General features: G+C 39.0%; 1 protein-coding gene across 1 annotated transcript in view; it reads right to left on the bottom strand.

Annotated features, from left to right (window-relative positions):
• SYNE1 (spectrin repeat containing nuclear envelope protein 1) overlaps positions 1-18,474 on the bottom strand; it is a 606,430-nt gene that overhangs the window by 481,947 nt on the left and 106,009 nt on the right. The window contains exons 6-9 of the mRNA XM_060205315.1: positions 15,680-15,700; positions 15,110-15,202; positions 12,922-13,100; positions 8,830-9,026 (exon numbers count right to left, since the gene is read on the bottom strand). Coding sequence (XP_060061298.1) covers positions 8,830-9,026; positions 12,922-13,100; positions 15,110-15,202; positions 15,680-15,700 — 490 coding nt within the window. The remainder of the gene's footprint in view (positions 1-8,829; positions 9,027-12,921; positions 13,101-15,109; positions 15,203-15,679; positions 15,701-18,474) is intronic.

The following is an 18,474-nucleotide window of genomic DNA, read 5'->3' as shown; positions in this document are numbered from 1 at the left end:
TCCTTACTTTTTTTTTTTAACTTGGAAAAACAGAGAGCAATCGAAGACTGTGGGGAAGGTAGACAGAAAGGGAGAGAGAAAGACAAACACCTGCAGACCTGCTTCATCGCTCGTGAGGCATCTTTTCTGCAAGGTGGGGAGGGGGACTCAAACCCAGGTCGGTGTACCACTGTCCACGACCCTGTCACAATCACATTTTCATGACACAAAACTGAAATCTTGCTAATATATCCCCAAACCATGCCTTAAATGCAGGGTAGGAGTATAATTTTAGAAATCAGAGGATGCAGAGATACTTAGTGGTACAGAACAGGACTTGCATGCCTGGAAACCCCCTGTCCCTGCCCACCAGCTTCAACCTCAGTACTACACATGTCAGAAATGAGTGGCACTCTGCTGTCTCTCAGAGATAAATTTTATTTATTAATGAGAAAGATAGGAGGAGAGAGAGAAAGAACCAGGTATCACTCTGGTACATGTGCTGCCAGGGATTGAACTCAAGACCTCATGCTTTAGAGTCCAGTGCTTCATCTACTGCGACATCTCTCAGACTACTCAAAGATAGACTGTATTTAGTTCACCCTCAGAATTATTTAAACATTAATTGAGTTGAAAGAATGGACTAAATGAGTCTGGATGGTTGCAATGAGAATTGTATAAATGAGTAAGAGGGCACTGCTAACAATTTTCAGTAAAGTAGTATGTATTTCATTCAAATGGTCTCAAAACTAATTCATCAAAAGTCTGAGATAATGTAGGGATCTTCAGAAATTCTGTCTAGTTCATAACATCTAAATAACATGTACACTTCAGAATTGGGTTGAGTAGGGAGGGAGTCTAAGGTTTGCAAACATGGCACTGAATGACAAGTGACAAGATAGTTTGAATATTAAATATTGCCAAATAGAGATCAGCATACCCATCACATAAACACACGCATTTTTTTAGACTTGATAGAAACACCTTATGTCAGTTCCTGATACAGCTTCAACACAGCTCATACAGAACATTCTCTCTACATTACTGTTTCTTCAAACAACCACTTAATCTTTGAGCGAGACATAGAACCTAAAGTTTTTTTAGCCTAAAGGTGTTTACCTAGCAAAATAAGTAAATATTAGGCACAGATATTTACATGAATTTAATATTCATAGATTGGGGGCAAGACTACACACAATAAAAGTGTTGAATAGAGGGGGCCGGGTGGTAATGCAGCGGGTTAAGCATGCATGGCGTGAAGTACAAGGACCGGCATAAGGATCCCAGTTTGAGCCCTAGGCTCCACATCTGTAGGGGTAAAGCTTCATGGGTGGTGAAGCAGGTCTGCAGGTGTCTATCTTTCTCTCCCCCTCTCTGTCTTCACTTCCTTTCTCAATTTCTCTCAGTCCTAGTCAACAACAACAACAGCAATAACAACAACAACAAGGGCAACAAAATGGGGAAAATAGCCTCCAGGAACAGGGGATTTGTAGTGCAGGCACCGAGCCCCAGTAATAACCCTGGAGGCAAAAAAGTATTGAATAGATTAATTTCTTAGATACAACTAGCAAGAGTAATGAAAAGTTATCACGAACAAAAAAGGAAAACTACAGACCAATATCTCTGATGAACATAGCTGCCAAAATATTAAACAAGATCTTGGCCAACCGGATACAGCAACACATCAAAAAGATTGTTCATCATGACCAAGTGGGATTCATCCCAGGAATGCAAGGCTGGTTCAACATCCGTAAGTCAATCAATGTCATTCACCACATCAATAAAAGAAAAGCCAAAAACCACATGATTATCTCAATAGATGCAGAGAAAGCCTTTGACAAAATCCAACACCCATTCATGCTCAAAACTCTACAAAAAATGGGAATAGATGGGAAATTCCTCAAGATAGTGGAGTCTATATATAGCAAACCTACAGCAAACATCATACTCAATGGACAGAAGCTGAAAGCATTCCCCCTCAGATTGGGGACTAGACAGGGTTGTCCACTGTCACCGTTACTCTTCAACATAGTATTGGAAGTTCTTGCCATAGCAATCAGGCAAGAGAAAGAAATCAAAGGGATACAGATTGGAAGGGAAGAAGTCAAGCTCTCACTATTTGCAGATGATATGATAGTATACATAGAAAGACCTAAAGAATCCAGTAGAAAATTACTGGAAGTTATTAGGCAATATAGCAAGGTATCAGGCTATAAAATCAATGTACAAAAATCAGTGGCATTTCTTTATGCAAACACTAAATCTGAAGAAGAAGACATCCAGAAATCACTCCCATTTACTGTTTCAGCAAAATCAATCAAATACCTAGGAATAAAGTTGACCAAAGAAGTGAAAGACTTATATACTGAAAACTATGAGTCACTACTCAAGGAGATAGAAACTGATACCAAGAAATGGAAAGATATCCCATGCTCATGGATTGGAAGAATAAATATCATCAAAATGAATATTCTCCCCAGAGCCATATACAAATTTAATGCAATACCCATCAAAGTTCCACCAAGCTTCTTTAAGAGAATAGAACAAACACTACAATCATTTATCTGGAACCTGAAAACACCTAGAATTGCCAAAACCATCTTAAGGAAAAGAAACAGAAATGGAGGCATCACACTCCCAGACCTTAAACTATATTATTATAAAGCCATCATCATCAAAACAGCATGGTACTGGAACAAAAATAGGCACACAGACCAGTGGAACAGAATTGAAAGCCCAGAAGTAAATCCCAACACCTATGGGCATCTAATCTTTGATAAGGGGGCCCAAAGGATTAAATGGAAAAAGGAGGCTCTCTTCAATAAATGGTGCTGGGAAAACTGGGTTGAAACATGCAGAAGAATGAAATTGAACCACTTTATCTCACCAGAAACAAAAATCAACTCCAAATGGATCAAAGCCCTAGATGTCAGACCAGAAACAATCAAATACTTAGAGGAAAACATTGGCAAAACACTTTTCCACATACACCTCAAGGACATCTTTGATGAATCAAACCCAATTGCAAGGAAGACTAAAGCAGAAACAAACCAATGGGACTACATCAAATTGAAAAGCTTCTGCACATCCAAAGAAACTATTAAACAGAGAGACCCCTCACAGAATGGGAGAAGATCTTCACATGCCATACATCAGACAAGAAACTAATCACCAAAATATATAAAGAGCTCGGCAAACTTAGCCGCAAAAAAGCAAATGACCCCATCCAAAAATGGGCAGAGGAAATGAACAAAACATTCACCACAGAGGAGATCCAAAAGGCTAACAAACATATGAAAAACTGCTCTAGGTCACTGATTGTCAGAGAAATGCAAATTAAGACAACACTAAGATACCACCTCACTCCTGTAAGAATGGCATACATCAAAAAGGACAGCAGCAACAAATGCTGGAGAGGATGTGGGGACAGAGGAACCCTTTTACATTGCTGGTGGGAATGTAAATTGGTACAGCCTCTGTGGAGAGCAGTCTGGAAAACTCTCAGAAGGCTAGTCATGGACCTTCCATATGACCCAGTAATTCCTCTCCTGGGGTTATACCCCAAGGACTCCATAACACCCAACCAAAAAGAGGTGTGTACTCCTTTGTTCATAGCAGCACAATTCATAATAGCTAAAACCTGGAAGCAACCCAGGTGCCCAACAACAGATGAGTGGCTGAGAAAGCTGTGGTATATATACACAATGGAATACTATGCAGCTATCAAGAACAATGAACCCACCTTCTCTGACCCATCTTGGACAGAGCTAGAAGGAATTATGTTAAGTGAGCTAAGTCAGAAAGATAAAGATGAGTATGGGATGATCCCACTCATCAACAGAAGCTAACTTAGAAGATCTGAAAGGGAAACTAAAAGCAGGACCTGATCAAATTGTAAGTAGGGCACCAAAGTAAAAACCCAGTGGCGAGGGGTAGGCATGTAGCTTCCTGGGCCACTGGGGGGGGGGGGGAGTGGGCGGGAGGGATGGGTCACAGTCCTTTGGTGGTGGGAATGGTGTTTATGTACACTCCTAGCAAAATGTAGACATATAAATCAGTAGTTAATTAATATGAGAGGGGGAAATCAATTGTATGTCTCAAAGTTTCTCAAAAGACAAACTGAATCTTTTTAATATATAGGCTATGTATTTGATATGCGGACTCTCTCAAAAGCCTAGACCAAGTAGATTAGAAGCATCCAATAGCACAGCTATATACAAGACACTGGGTACTGTACAGCAAACCATAACAAAGGGACTTTTCAAAGTTAACCCAATTAACAAATAATGTGATGATAATATTAACTATCGATTGTCTTTTTGAACCCTAAGACAGCAGGAACCTCACATCTTCATTATAGAGCCCCTACTTCCCCCAGTCCTGGAACCCTTGGATAGGGCCCACTTTCCCGTATGCATCTCCCAATCCAAACCAAATAATATTGCATCCGCCGATCACAACCTAACCAAAGCAACGATTGCCACCTCAACATGCTTCACCTCAGAATGTATCCAGAGACTTCACGTGTGGAATGACAACCCTTCAGCTTCATTACTCGGGTGAGACCTTTCCTTTTATAGTACACTCTAATTTCATCTCAGGTAGTTCACTTTCTAACAAAGTCCCATAACCTAGATATACACCAGTTTCTGTGAGAGAGAGCTTATGTGCACACGTATCCATAAACTACTGCAAAATATATACCTGAAAGCAGAAGTACACTAGAGTTTGCAGTGAGTACCTCCCTAACACTTCCTCTCCACTATTCCAAGCTTGGGATCCATGATTGCTCAACAAATTGTTTGGCTTCATATGTTAACTCTCTTTTCAATCACCAGGTTCCAGATACCACCAGGATGCTGGCTAGGCTTCCCTGGATTGAAGACCCCACCAATGTGTCCTGGAGCTCAGCTTCCCCAGAGACACACCTTACTAGGGAAAGAGAGAGGCAGACTGGGGGTATGGACCGACCAGTCAACGCCCATGTTCAGCGGGGAAGCAATTACAGAAGCCAGACCTTCTACCTTCTGCAACCCTCAATGACCCTGGGTCCATGCTCCCAGAGGGCTAGAGAATGGGAAAGCTACCATGGGAGGGGGTGGGTTATGGGGATTGGGTGGTGGGAATTGTGTGGAGTTGTACCCCTCCTACCTTATGTTTTTGTTCACTAATCCTTTCTTAAATAAAAAATTTAAAAAAAAAAGAAAAGTTATCACATCTGGAGATTTCAAATATAAAGTACATATCAAATAAGAACTATAATAACTCAATCAAAAGTATGCAAACCTGGCTTGGGAAACAGCATGCTGGTTATGCAAAAGACTTTCAAGCTTGAAGCATCAAAGATCCCAGGTTAAATTCTCAGTACCACCATAAGCCAGAGATGAGCTGTTCTCTGACCTTTCAGTATCTTTCTGTATCTCTCTCATATAAATAAAATTAAAAATGCAAATCAAAATGTAGAGCTGCAATACTACTTTGTAATTTTCATAACTCAAGCTATAACTTCCACAGAGTATTATGCATCTTTCTTTTACCAGTTTATTAAGGAAGTGCTTGCATAAAGGAATTGACGTCACAGTGGTACAGTTTCACATCTTTCCAACATAGATTTCAGCACCCCTACCTACCAGCAAAATGACTCCTGCCACAAAAAGGCATGAAGTCCTTCACTGCCATTTAAAAAATATGATACACCCCAGATCACATCAAATCAATGGGGTTTACAGTTAACAATATTTATACCCCTTTCCCATATTAGGGAGCTACTCTCTTCCTGATCCAGCTTTCTGGTCATTTTCCCAGCCATGACATCATCTCCCTAGACAATAACTTGGATCCACCTGCATATCAGATTTCAGGCTCAGGGAAAAAAAAAAAAAAAACTAGTATAGCCACAGGCCCTTTGGAATATAACTAAAATATGTCTACTAGCTATCTACAAAATGGAGAACCCCCAACTCTTCATGTGTACTATTCCAGCCTTTAAGTCCATGATGAGCCAACAGTTTGTTTGGCTTTATATGTTAACTCTCTTTTCAACTATCAGGTTCCAGATGCCAGCATGATGCTGATCAGCTTCCCTGGACATACAACCCCACCAATATGTTCTGGAGCTCCAATTCCCCAGAGCCCTTCCCCAATAGGGAAAGAGAGACGCAGGCTGGGAGTATGGATCAACCTGTCAACACCCATGATGAGCAGGGAAGCAATTACAGAAGCCAGACCTTCCACCTTCTGCATCCCACAATGACCTTGGGTCCATACTCCCAGAGGATTAAAAAATAGGAAAGCTATCAGGGGATGGGATGGGATACAGAGTTCTGGTGGTGGGAATTGTGTGGAGTTGTACCCCTCTCTCTTATCCTATGGTTTAATCAATGTTTCCTTTTTTTTTTTAAACTTTTAAAAAAATTTTATATTTATTTATTCCCTTTTGTTGCCCTTGTTGTTTTATTGTTGTAGTTATTATTGTTGTTGTCGTTGTTGGATAGGACAGAGAGAAATGGAGAGAGGAGGGGAAGACAGAGAGGGGGAGTGAAAGACAGACACCTGCAGACCTGCTTCACCGCCTGTGAAGCGACTCCCCTGCAGGTGGGGAGCCGGGGGCTCAAACCGGGATCCTTACGCCGGTCCTTGTGCTTTGCGCCACCTGCGCTTAACCCACTGTGCCACCGCCCGGCTCCCAATGTTTCCTTTTTATAAATAAAAAATTAAAAAAAACAAAAAGAATCCCGTTTCGAGCCCCCGGCTCCCCACCTGCAGGGGAGTCACTTCACAATCGGTAAAGCAGGCCTGTAGGTGTCTATCTTTCTCTCCCCCCTCTCTGTCTCCCCCTCCTCTCTCCATTTCTCTCTGTCCTATCCAACAACAATGACATCAATAATACCTACTATGACAATAAAAAGCAACAAGGGCAACAAAAGGGAAAATAAATAAATATAAAAAATTAATAAAAATATGATGCAGTTCAAATAAAAGGAAGCAAAGATGATGCATTCTGAAATACATTAGATGACTTGATGGTGACTTTAGATATGACAAGTTTACAGATATGACAGCCTATGTGAAAGGAACAGACCTGCTTCATGTAATTTCAGTCTGCATCACTAAGAGGTTATGTATTCGAAGTTGACTACATATTTCCTGTAAAAAAAATCTGGTTTATGTATGCTATGAGAGAAACCAGGGCAAAGAACCACTCTGAAATATGAGTTGCTGCAGACTAAACTCAGGACCTCACATATTCAAGTCCAGAGTACTACTGCTGTACCACCTGCAAGCTACAGAATAAAGCAGATAAAGAAACAATAGAGAGGGAGCTAGAATAATGGTTACACAAACTGACTCTCATACCTGAGAGGTCCCAGGTTCAAGCCCCCATACCAGCATAAGTCAGAGCTTAGTAGTGCTCTGGCAAAAAAAAAAAAAATAGAAATAAGAAAGAAGGAAAGAAAGGAAGAGAGAGGAAGGAAGAAAGGAAAGAAGGAGAAGGAAGAAAGAGGAAGAGAGAGAAATGAAGAAAGAGAGGAAGGAGGGGAGAAAAGAAGGAATGAAGGAGGGAGTGAGGAAGAAGGGGGAGGGAGGGAGGGAGGAAGGAGAAGACATAATGAGGCTAGGTGTCCCCATTAGAAAAATAAAGGTGCATCTTTCATCTTGGATAGTCGGGCATTGGGCACTCTCAGCTCTGATCATCAAAGAGTGTGTCCACACTATTCTGTGGGTAAGAAACAGCCATGTATACTTTTGTTCCACTATAGAAGTAATTTTAGCTTTGATTCATCCTCTTAAGTTGAGGGTCATGATTTGTGTATGGCTTTCCCCAGGAGACGAGTAATCGCACTGGACCATTGGGTTTTCTGGTACAGAGGCAGGTGAAAAGCACTTATTTATCTTAATCAATGGGGGGGCAGGTGGACAAAATGGCTTCCTGATGTGGCAAGAAATATTTTTTAAATTTTTAAATATTTATTTATTCCCTTTTGTTGCCCTTGTTGTTGTTGTAGTTAACTATTGTTGTTGTTATTGATGTCGTCACTGTTGGATAGGACAGAGAGAAATGGAGAGAGGAGGGGAAGACAGAGAGGGGGAGTGAAAGACAGACACCTGCAGACCTGCTTCACCGCCTGTGAAGCGACTCTCCTGCAGGTGGGGAGCCGGGGCTCAATCGAGGATCCTTACGCTGGTCCTTGAACTTTGCACCACCTGTGCTTAACCCACTGCACTACAGCTGGACTCCCTGAGGCAAGAGATCTTCATGCTCCTTATCTCAAGAGAACAATCATGGAGATGGGCCTCTACAATTAACTTCCAGGAAAACACGTGTCTCTGTCTAGATAGTTTTCAAGGTAGAAATGCTCATTCAAAAGCTCCACCCCTTGCTTTTACTGTCATTTATATTTATCCATTCTCCAGTAGCAATTGTAACTGCCAACTCAAGTAAGAAACAATCTCATCTGAAAATGTCATTTCACCTTTACGCATGTGATGTACCTGATGATCCACAATTACAGAAGTGTTGTTTGGGATAAAAGAGTGGGATTTTGCTCCCAAAAGATATTCATTGCATGGGTAGCGAAATAGCTCAGTTGACACAGCACAGGACTCTCATTTTTGAGATTCACAGCTGAACCCCTCAACCACATGTACCATAGTGATACTCTAGAGTCCTCCCCCCACTCTCTCTCTCATATGAAATAAGTCTTAAAATCAGCACACAGATAAAATTTCTTCCTGTTCATCAAGTCACCTGTTCTCTGACAATGTCTTGAAAATTACATGGTTTCTGGGCTTAAGAGACTGAAATCTATGGAGGGGAGACGAGCAAGAGTCAACAATTACTCAACGTACCTTCAGGATCTAGTAACCTTGGGATCCCCAGTTCTGTTTCAGCAATGGTGAAAGCCTCCTCCAGGTTTTCTCGGTTTGATCTTCCTCTGACTTTCTCAAAGTCCACTAGTTCTGGTCGAATGGAATGGATGACGGAATGAAAGGCCACTCCACTTCTCCAACTTTTCCCAAAGTCCTTTACTTCTATTCCACTCTGCCTTCGTGAGATAAGTAATTGTAAAAGTCACTATCTGAACAGATAATATACTTTCTTTGATGGCATATACAGAATTTAATTCTCCCCAGCAATGAATGATGTATACTTAGCTTTTCTAGTTAATAGATTTAGAACAAAACCACATAAAAGACTATTTTTTTCAGAATAAAAAGGTATAAGAATTTTGCTTTCTTACTTAGAAATTTTTTACTAAGAGATACAGAATTTAAAACATATTTTAAAATATCTTATTTATTTCTTTGATAGAGATAGAGAGAAATTAATAGGGGGTGGGAGGTGAAGAGGGAAAAAGAAAGAGACACTTGAAGCACTGCTTCACTGCCTATGAAGCTATCTCCACTGCAGTAGGGGGCCAAAGGCTTGAACCTGGTCCTCTTGCAAGGTAATATTTGTGCACACCATATATGTGCACACCACCCAGCCCCTAAAAAACATTTTTTATGGAAACCAACTTAGAGAAAAAATGCCTGTTAAAATTATTTATAAGATAAATATCAGAGCTCACTAACTCAGTGTTGATGGGTATAGAATAAACCCTTGGGTCAATCAACCGGGCCATACTTACATGGAAATACAGCTTCTACTAGGTCACAAATATGTTATTTTTCAGGAATAAGTAACATCATATTCTTTCACAACTAATATCACTAGTTCTGTAGATAACTTGGAAACTCAACACACCATGTGGAAAACCTAACTGATGCAAGAAGTCTCCAAGAGCCTTAAATCTGATATACTTCAAGTTATTACAATACTAAATGAGAAGAATTTACATTTTGATAAATTGAATGCTTGTGGAGGAACGGACAACAGATTAACACACAGATGTCATTACAAAGTTTTATTGTGTCTGGGCAGACAACCTCACCAGTGTGTCCTAGCACCTCACCTCTCTAGAGTTCTGGCCCACTAGGGAAAGACAGAAACAGGCTAGGGGTATGGATCAACCTGCCAATGCCCATATCCAGTAGAGAAGCAGCTACAGAAGCCAGAACTCCTACCTTTTGCACCCCCCAAAGAATTTTGGTCCATAATCCCAAATGGATAAATGATAGGTAAAGTAAACCAGAGAGGGCTCTAAACCAGAATGACAGAAGCCAGAACCCCTACCTTCTGCGGCCCCAAACCAACCTTGATCCATACTCCCAAGTGGGGGAGAAGTGATGGGGGGGCTCTGAACTCCAGCTCCATCAGCACCCAGAGAGAGAGGAGGAAAAAGGGGAGGGACACATGGAGGTAGTAATGTTGTCATGAGTGACTTGGAGCGGAGGAGAGGGTTGGATCAGGAAGAGAAAAGGAGCAATTATGTATAAATGTAGATAGTTGTAGAGAGGATGGTTGGTCCATGTCTACAACCTTGGGGGAACTGCAGTGGCTTGTAGTGGGGAAACTGAAAATTCAGAATTCTGGTGGTGGGAATGGAGTGGATTTATATCCCTGTTGACCTACAATTTTGAAAATCAGTATCAGATCACTAATCAAATTAAAATAAAGTTTTATTGTCATTGCACGATGACAAATGTGGTCACCAGTCTCCTCCCATCTAGTAAAATGCTTTTCTTCCTGCCAGTTGAACTTTAAATGTGATAATAACACTTATTGTAGATGGAATGCAGAAAGCATATTAGCAATGCAGGGTGGCTTTTTTTTAATATACAAATTTATCCTTATTTACTTTAAAAGAGAGAGGGCACTGTTGCATCATAGGCAGTGCTGGGTATCCAACCTCATATTTATAAGCCCTGCTAAAGAATCTTTCCAACTACTCAAATGCTAGTTTTAATAGTTGGTTTTCTAACATTTTTTTCTTTTCATCAGTGATTTAATATTGATGCACAAAATTATGAGATGACAGGTATAATTTCATAACATTCCCACCACAATATTATTTATTGTGAACTACATTATAATGTTTACTATAAATTAAATTGGTAACATTATAAGTTACGTATATGTACACATATGCTTAAGTCCCATTAAACTTAAAATATAATTCCACCATCCCCTCCAATTAAAACTACAGTCGTTTTCACAAGGTCACTGATATGGGTTGAATATATGTATATATATATATATATATATCCATTTTTTCCATGGTTCTGCCTTCTCTTTTTAAGTCACATCTGCACTTATTGCTGTTTTATTGCATTTCTATTATAGATTCTAAAGAGTCAAAAAGCTACCCTATGACCCTGGAATTCCTCTCCTGGGGATATATATATATATATATATATATATATATATATATATATATATATATATATATATCCTAAGAAATCAAACACACTCATCCAAAAAGATCTGTGAATATCTATGTTCATAGCAGCACAATTTGTACTAGGCAAAACTTGGAAGCAACCTATGTGTGCAACAACAGGTGAGTGGCTAAAAATGTTGTGGTGTAAATACAATACACGATACTACTCAGCTATTAAGAATGATGAAGTCACCTTTTTCACCTCATCTTGGATGGAGTTTTAAGGAATCATGCTAAGTAAGAAAAGCCAGAAAGAGAAGGTTGAGTATGGGATGGTCTCACTCGTGGGTAGAAATTGAGAACAGAAAGGGGAAAAGAGTTTTGCTGGGTCCTCTGTCTTCCTGTCCCTTTCAGAAATATTTTGACTACATCTTGAATTAATAAAATAAACTCCAAAGTATCAATAACAAATCACCCAATTTTGACTTTAAATGTTAAATAAATCCATTTAATTTAATAATGCTAATATACTGTCTCTGCTTATTCTCCTTTCCTTACGTTTCCTCCTCAAGTACTAATGTCACAAATTTCTATACTTAGGATAATGATAAATACTTGTTTGCAAGCACTTTCCAGAAGTAAAGAGTAGCATTCAGATTAGACTTAGGCATGCAGAAAAAAAGAAAGGAAGAGAGAAGGAAGGAAAAGAAAGAAAGATAATTTTACATATTATTTAGGAAAATTTTACAAAAACACAAATTTTACATGGATTACATTACCACTGTTTATAGGATATTGATTTGATCAACTATTAAAACTGTAATAAAAGACACCATTAAAAGGACTAATATTCTATTCAGTAGTATCACATAAATGTTCACATGTTCATATGTAGATTTATTATTCTTTGTAGAAAATTATCAGGCCATAAAACTGGGAGTTAAAACACAAAGGAATTTACATTTCAGGGAAAATACAAGGTGGATGGCAAAAAATATTATTTAACTCAGGAACTGAAAGTGTATATATTTATTTCAGAGTCTAGATCTTAGTTTACATCAATATTAAGCAGAACATAATAATTTTATGGACATATTACTAAATTCAAAACTGCAAATTATTTGTATAAAGACTACTGAACAGAATCAAAATTCCAAACAATGACTTAGTAGAAATAACCTACTTGTGACTTATAAAAGTATAGAGATTAAGTAATTTAATTAGCCAGTCTTACTCACATGAAGAAGAGGTTGGTTTATTATAGCATTGTCCTAGACTATTAGTGAGATGATCTGGGTTTATATTTTAAGAAGAGAGTGAAATAAAACTTGAAGCAAAATCATTCATTCAAACACCCCTTTAAGTATAAATTCTTAGTATATATAAATATATGTACATATATGTGATGTTGGTATAATTAATCCTCATTTCCATGGTGGTTTCATATAGTATGAGCAATGGGTGAAATACTTTTATGCTGGGGATCAACTAGTATGGAGAAACTCATAACAGAATATCCTAAAATCACTCTGATGTACTAACAGAACAACAACAATACAATCTAAGTGCATAGGAAATCAACTAAAGTTCCATGATCTCAGGATAGAAGTGAAAATTCCCAAGAGCTGCCCAGTAAAGACACACGGGTTTCAAGTGTAAGCCAGCTTTCGGTACTTACTTGGCTGCTGAGTACTGGACCCACTTCAGTAAAGCTTTCTTCGCATTCCCCTGGATCTTGGTGGAGACTTTCCGTTTGCTGGGGGGGCTGGCTGTCTCCGCGCTGAGCATGCTGTCCAAAGAGGAGGCGCTGCTGGACAAAGACTGCAGCTGAGGCAGGTTGCTGGTCAGCTCCTCGATCTGCAGCAAAACCACCAGCATGAATTGCTTTTTGCTTGTTTGCTTGCTTCTTGGTCCTCATGTTTTCCTTTGCAACTAAGGGTTGTCTGTTGCTAAGAAAACATAAGCTCAGGGGCCTGGTGGGGGCACACCCGCTTGACAGCACTTGTTACAATGCTCAAGGACCTAGGCTCAAGCCCTGGGTCTCCACCTGCAGAGGGATAGCTTTGCGAGGGGTGAAGCAGCGTTGCAAGTGTCTCTCTGACTTTCTTCCTCTCTATCACTCCCAACCCTCTCGATTTCTGGCTGTCTCTATCCAATAAATAAAAAGAAGTGAATTAAACAAAGAAAACATAAGCCAGTAGAAGGCACAATTGATGCCTTGCCTCTCTTTGCGCTTCTTGTTGCAGCTAAAACTATACTTGAAATGCAGTTGTAAGCACTTATCAAAGATATGCATCATAAAAATAAAATGGGGGATCGGGTGGTATTGCAGTGGGTTAAGCGCGTGTGGCGAGAAGCGCAAGGACTGGTATAACGATTCTGGTTCAAGCCGCCTGCTCCCCACCTGCAGGGGAGTCGCTTCACAGGTGGTGAAACCTTTCTCTCTCCCTCTCTATCTTCCCCTCCTCTCTCCATTTCTCTCTGTCCTATCCAGCAACGATGACACCAATAACAACAATAATAATACAACAACAATAATAATCAAAGGCAACAAAAGGGAAAGTAAATAACTATTTAAAAAAAGAAAAAGAAAAGTACTGATTTACTTCTCATACAAACCAGGGATTTTAAATGTGCTGATAGATCCATAGATAGATAGATATTGTAACAAATGAACCACCTTGGTGGGGAATGTTGGTTGTGGGGGAGGCTACGTAATTGTGGGTATATAATGGAAGTAATATATATGCAGAAATATATATATACACATATATACAGAGAAAATAATTATATACATACTGTCAGTTCTAATTTATGTTATATCTTTAAAAATATTTTATTTATTTATTAATGAGAAAGATAGAAGGAGAGAGAAAGAATTAGACATCACATGTGCTGCCAGGGATTGAATTTAGGACCTCATGTTTGAGAGTCCAACACTTCATCCACTGCACCACCTCCTGGATCATATGTTTTGCCTTATTTTATAATTTTATATTATACACTGTGAACTTATAATGTATACTATAAAATAAATTGGTAATGTTGTATAATATATATATGTATATATATGCTTAAATCCCGATAAGCTTAAAATAAGTTTTTATTTTCTTTGGTCGTTTTATTGAGGGGTGGTTAATGGCTTATAGAGCAGCTGCTGACACATGAATACAGCATCTCATCTTCCCAGGAGAGTTGTCTGTAAAACACTCTCACCCTCAGCTTGGGTCCTTTCCCACCATCATACATCAGGCTCCCAGATGAAATAAGTGGTAATAACCTAGACGGACTTTTGGCCAATAAAGACATAACAAATATATATTTATGTGTGTATGATATATCAAATACATGTGATTCTCCTAAATGACATGCAAAACTAACTTACTTTCATATTTATCTGAAATCCCTATATTTTCTACTTAATTTTGCATTGAACCTAAAACTAGCCTTAAAAAAAATCAAACTTTTGAAAATTAGTCTGGCAGTTGAAGTAATTATTCTTGTGGGAATAAACAAGTTGATTTCTCTTCTTCATGTCGATCTGGAACATAAAACTGCACCCCTCCTCACCTCCCAGGGACAGACAAATTTCCTTAACTATTTCGAAGGTAATATTTCATCCCATGGTATGTACCCCACTTTTCAGATGAAGTACCTGAGCCAGAGTTCATTAGCAAGTTCCACATCTATGACCTTTGCAGACAAGAGAAAATCCCTGTACTACTAAGAAACAATGGGTATGTGATGGTGACATTCTTCTAATTGGAGAATCCACCCCAAAGATGTGGCAAGTGAGGATAGAATTAAAACGTCCACCACAACCTCCCTCCACAGCTTTTGGTATTGACTGAGATGTGGTACAGTACCTGGAAATACAGAATGATGGTCCACATTAGCCCAAGAACGATGGAGGGTCGGCCATCAGCGATATCAGTGGAGTTAATGTTGACCAATTTTATCTGTGTGGAAAGGAAAACTGTCCTAGTAATGTGCTAGAAGACTCCAACCATACAGGTATGCAACAAGTAACAGTTTCTTAGACACCAGTAGCACTTGGCCATGTCTCTGGAGTACGCATGAGTAAGTATATGAGCTGTGAGGACCAGCAAACACATGGTTTTGGTTGAAAGCTTAGGGGCAGTCACCAGGGACATAACAAAAGACAACTACAAAGTGGGCTTCCAAAATTTGTTCAAAATGGGGGGGGAAAATAACACCATGCAAGGAATTACTGAGGAAATGTCAGACAGAAAGATAAATAAATAAATAAAAAGGTTACTCTTTATAGTCAAAAGTCAACTGGGATTTAAAAGAAACTGTGATGAGAAGTTAAGAAGATGCACTTACTTTGAACTTTGTTACCAAAATAGCATGAAACTTAGGTTCTCTTTTACCTATAAAAGTCAGGAGTTGAGCATTCTAAAATTTATACTAACCGGTGATCCTCTGTAAATGGACTGACATGAAAAACAAAGGGAGAAGATGATATACATACATACATAATCCTTCAAGATTAATATTATTTTTTGCAAAGGGATAGACAGTTGGCAGTGATTTGGGGCCACAATTGAGAATTTACCATCAAAACAAGAGGAATCCAAGAAATGGTCAAGTACTCTTAACAGATCCCTCTCTCTACCATCACTTCTTCTGGTCATCTTCTTCTGAAACATCATAAACCCTCTTGTGGGTCTCTACAGGACATTGTCCTCAATGTTGAACAACAATGGTAAGGACTGCCCCACTCTCCAAAGGGAGGCTGTGTCAACAGATTCTGCTACTCAAGGAGGACTGGTCCTGAAGTGAGTGCAGCCTAAAATGTTCCTACCTATGACCATGGAATGTGAACTAGACTGATAGGGATGTGGGGTTACACAGGCTCCTGTGCTAAATATGAATAGACATGGGTCCTAGGTCAGATCAATGAGGTTAACAGTTAATGGTACTTATATACTTTCCCCTTATTTGGGAGCTTCTCTCCGCCCTGATCCAGCTTTCTAGTCCCATTCTTAACTCTGACATCATCTTCCCAGACAATATTTTCAGCCCACTTGTATGTTAGCAGTCAGGCTCAGGCAAAAATTAGTAAAGTGGGCCCCTAAAATAGACCTGCTCCTTCCAACATGAAGACCTCAAATTTAATCTGCTACATTCTTACCTCTAGGTTCCTGATTATTAAACAATTTGTTCTGCTATGTATTTTAATTCTTTTTCAGCCACCGAATTGCAGATGCTACCATGATGCCAACCTGACCTCCCTGGGCAGACAACCTCACCAATGTGTCCTAGAACCCCACATGTCCAGAGCCCTGCCCCAGTAGGGAAAAATAGAAATAGGCTGGGAGTATGGATTGACCTACCAATGCCCATGTCCAACTGGAAGCAATTACAGAAGCCAGACTTTCCACCTTCTGCTCCCCATAAAGATCTTTGGTCCATACTCCCAGAGGGATAAAGAATAGGGAATATTCTAATGGAGGGATGGGAAATGGAACTTTGGTGTTGGGAATTGTATAGAATTGCACCCCTCTTATCCCACAATCTTGTTGATCATTATCATATCACTAATAACAATTAAAAAAGAAATGGGAAAGTAAAAAGACTGGTAGGAACAAGTTCCTGACCTTGACCACTGTTAAATACAAAATATTAAGAACAGATGTCAATCCATCCATAATCATACCAAATTATTCTTTCCAATTGTTAAGTCAATTATTTCTTATCTTTATATCATTCTCTAAAAAACAGTTAATAAGAGTTCACTATCTTTTTTGTAATCCCAAAAAAATCTTATGAATTATTTCTTAGACCTCTAGTTCAATAATTCTCAGGTATGTCATCAATAATAAAGTTCAGAAGTTTTTTTTTTTAATGGTTTAGTCCTCCAAAATTTGATCAAATGGAAAACTGCCCCATGAATAATTTAGTCCTGGGGTATTGTATAAATTTACTACTGAAATATCAGAGGGAGTCAGGAAAATAATTTTTTTTAAGTTTGAGATACACCTGTATATATTTCTTCTCTTTCTCTTTTTTTTCCTTTTTCCTTTTTTTTTTTTTAATCAGAGCTCAGTTCTTGCTTATTGTGGTGCAGGGATCTGGATACTTGGAACTCTTCTGCAAAGCCACCTATGCTACTTCCCCTGTCTACACCAGTAGAACTTGTTCCACCAGTGAATGCCATACTTCAGATTTAGAGATAGAAAAAATGAACTGAGACCTGCCACAGATAGTTGACTTCTATGTCTACCTCTTTTAAGCCTAGCATTGTAGAAGATTATACAATACTTTCATGAAAAAATAAATCACATATTTCTCTAACCTTTTATGACAGAATCCATTGTTACCCCTACAAAGATTTTATTTGATATGATTCACAACTTCAGAATTTTCTTCATAATCCTTTCATAACTCATAGGCCACAAATATAAAGTCATGCTAATAACCAAATGACTAATGAATTTAAAAAGAATGTATGGCTTTCCTTTCCTCCTGAGTAATTCTTTTTTCTAATGTAGCTGAATCTAAGTTGAATTTACTACCTCACCCCAGCTTAAGTGTACTATCAATATGTAGAACTTACCTAGTCAACTTAATAGCTGACACTGTTCTTTGTAAAGAAACATGATTTTATGATTATTTCCACCCTGAAATACTTTGAGATCCAAAATGGACTTAAAAAGCACAGATTTTATTCTTTTCTCTTCTTTCTTTCTTTCTTTCTTTCTTTTTTTTTTTTTTCTTTTTTTGCCTCGAGGGTTATCACTAGAGCTTGGTGCTGGCACTGTGAATCCACTGCTTCTAGCAGCCTTTTGTTAAAAATATATATTTTAGTGAATAGGACAGAGAGAAACTGAGAGAAGAGGTAAGATAAAGAGAAAGACACCCACAGACCTGCTTCACCACCTGTGAAGCGTTCCCCCTGCAGGTGGCAAGTGGGGGCTCAAACCCGGATCCTTGAGCGGGTCCTTGTGCTTTGTACTATAGAGAACAGATTTCCTTTACCCTCCTCTCTTTTATAAGATCCTACTGAACAGTTAGTGCTGTATAGTGTAGAAGGGTATTTGGGAAATAGAGAGACATCCAAAGAGGATGAAGAATTTCTAAAAGGGAGGAAGTAGATGTGACCTCAGAGATGGACCTCACTTCAGACCTCTGGTGGTGGAAGTAGGTGGAACTGTATCCCTATTATTTCATAACCTTGGAAATGACTATTAAATCACTAATAACC

The sequence above is a fragment of the Erinaceus europaeus genome, chromosome 13 (assembly GCF_950295315.1).
Source record: "Erinaceus europaeus chromosome 13, mEriEur2.1, whole genome shotgun sequence".
Lineage (NCBI taxonomy): Eukaryota > Metazoa > Chordata > Mammalia > Eulipotyphla > Erinaceidae > Erinaceus > Erinaceus europaeus.
Note: the sequence above shows the minus strand (reverse complement) of the source record. Positions and strands in the feature narration are given on the sequence as shown.